The sequence below is a fragment of the Mandrillus leucophaeus genome, unplaced genomic scaffold (assembly GCF_000951045.1).
Source record: "Mandrillus leucophaeus isolate KB7577 unplaced genomic scaffold, Mleu.le_1.0 Scaffold305, whole genome shotgun sequence".
Lineage (NCBI taxonomy): Eukaryota > Metazoa > Chordata > Mammalia > Primates > Cercopithecidae > Mandrillus > Mandrillus leucophaeus.
Genome location: NW_012103199.1, coordinates 1,616,038 through 1,617,288, shown reverse-complemented (window position 1 = coordinate 1,617,288; position 1,251 = coordinate 1,616,038). Strand labels below are relative to the sequence as shown.

At 60.0% G+C, this 1,251-nt stretch overlaps 1 protein-coding gene across 1 annotated transcript in view; it reads right to left on the bottom strand.

The window, feature by feature from the left end:
* Nucleotides 1–747: 747 nt before the first annotated feature.
* The window catches only part of SSU72 (SSU72 RNA polymerase II CTD phosphatase homolog (S. cerevisiae)), a 78,164-nt gene continuing 77,660 nt past the window's right edge, over nt 748–1,251 (bottom strand). The window contains exon 5 of the mRNA XM_011987256.1: nt 748–1,247. Within this exon, the coding sequence (XP_011842646.1) occupies nt 1,146–1,247 (102 nt within the window). The 3' untranslated portion in view covers nt 748–1,145. The remainder of the gene's footprint in view (nt 1,248–1,251) is intronic.

Below are 1,251 nucleotides of genomic sequence, written 5' to 3'. Positions count from 1 at the left end.
GAATCCCAGGTCGCCGGCTGCGGGGCTGCACCAGCCCGCTTGGAAAGCACATGCCTCCCGGGTGGGGTCTGCAAGGTCGTGACAACCTCACGGCCGTGGGGCCAGAGATGGGGGTCACAGGGCAGGGACGGGATGACCCCTGGAATCCTCAATGGAGAGAAGCGGCGCAGGAGCTGTGGGCAGGGATACCTCACACAGGCTTCCCTTAGGGCAGGGAAGAGGGGTCAGCCCAGGCCTATGGGTCAGGACACCTGCCCTTCAGAGGCCCCAAGTGGCCACCACTCAGCTCTGGCTGTTCCTGGCTCAGGGTCCTGAGGCCAAACTCTCATCCACAACTAGTGAGACCACGTTTCAGACCCAGGAAGCCACCCTCTCCCTTCGAGCAGTAAGTCAGCAGGAAGCTATGCCTGGGACCCAGCCTGGGACTGGGACCCAGCCTGGGACTGGGCGCCATCCAGGCTCACTGCAGCCTCAATCCTCCCGGCTCAGCTGGCCTTGGGGGACAGCTGATTCCGGCCCGGGGGTTTCCACGTGGAGAGGGGACACCGCCCTGCCACAGGCAGCAGTGCTGGAAGGAGCAGCCGGCTTCTGCTTCAGGCAGCACAGGCAGGGGTTGGCCCAGGCCCCGTCAGCAGCACCAGGTTTGAGCTACACCCCCCAGCAGTGGTCGGAGGTCACTGAAGGCGGCAGGGCCTCTGCCACCTCCTCAGGCGCGAGGTCGGGTCAGGAATTCAGGACCAGGCACAATGACAGCAGCATCTGTTTATTGACAATTCCAGGTCATTCCCAACACGCCGCAGCAGGGCTGTGTACAGTCCAGCCGGGTGGGGAGGAGGGAGGGAAGGCAGGCACATGGAGACACAGGTACGTCGGGAAGTGCACACAAACCATCGTCTTTCCTTTCTGGTTAAAGAAGAAACACTTTATAATCAATATCCCGCTCATAAGTAAAAGTGGGAAAGAAAAAACTTGATTGCTTTAATCTGGCCTTCTGGCATCTCCTCTCCCATTTCATATGCACAGTTTATTCGGGTAATGCTACCGTCACCAGCGGAACGCCTGTAAGTAAAAACCAAAGTCAGGGAGGAAAAAGGATGAACAGGAAGCTCGAGGCGGCTCCAGGCGGCTCCAGGCGGGCGCCGGGCTCAGTAGAAGCAGACGGTGTGCAGAAAGGTGCGGCCGCTCTTCTCCTCGAACTCCTGCAGCAGCTCGTCAATCTCGTTCTCCATGTCCTCCGTGTGCTGGATCTGC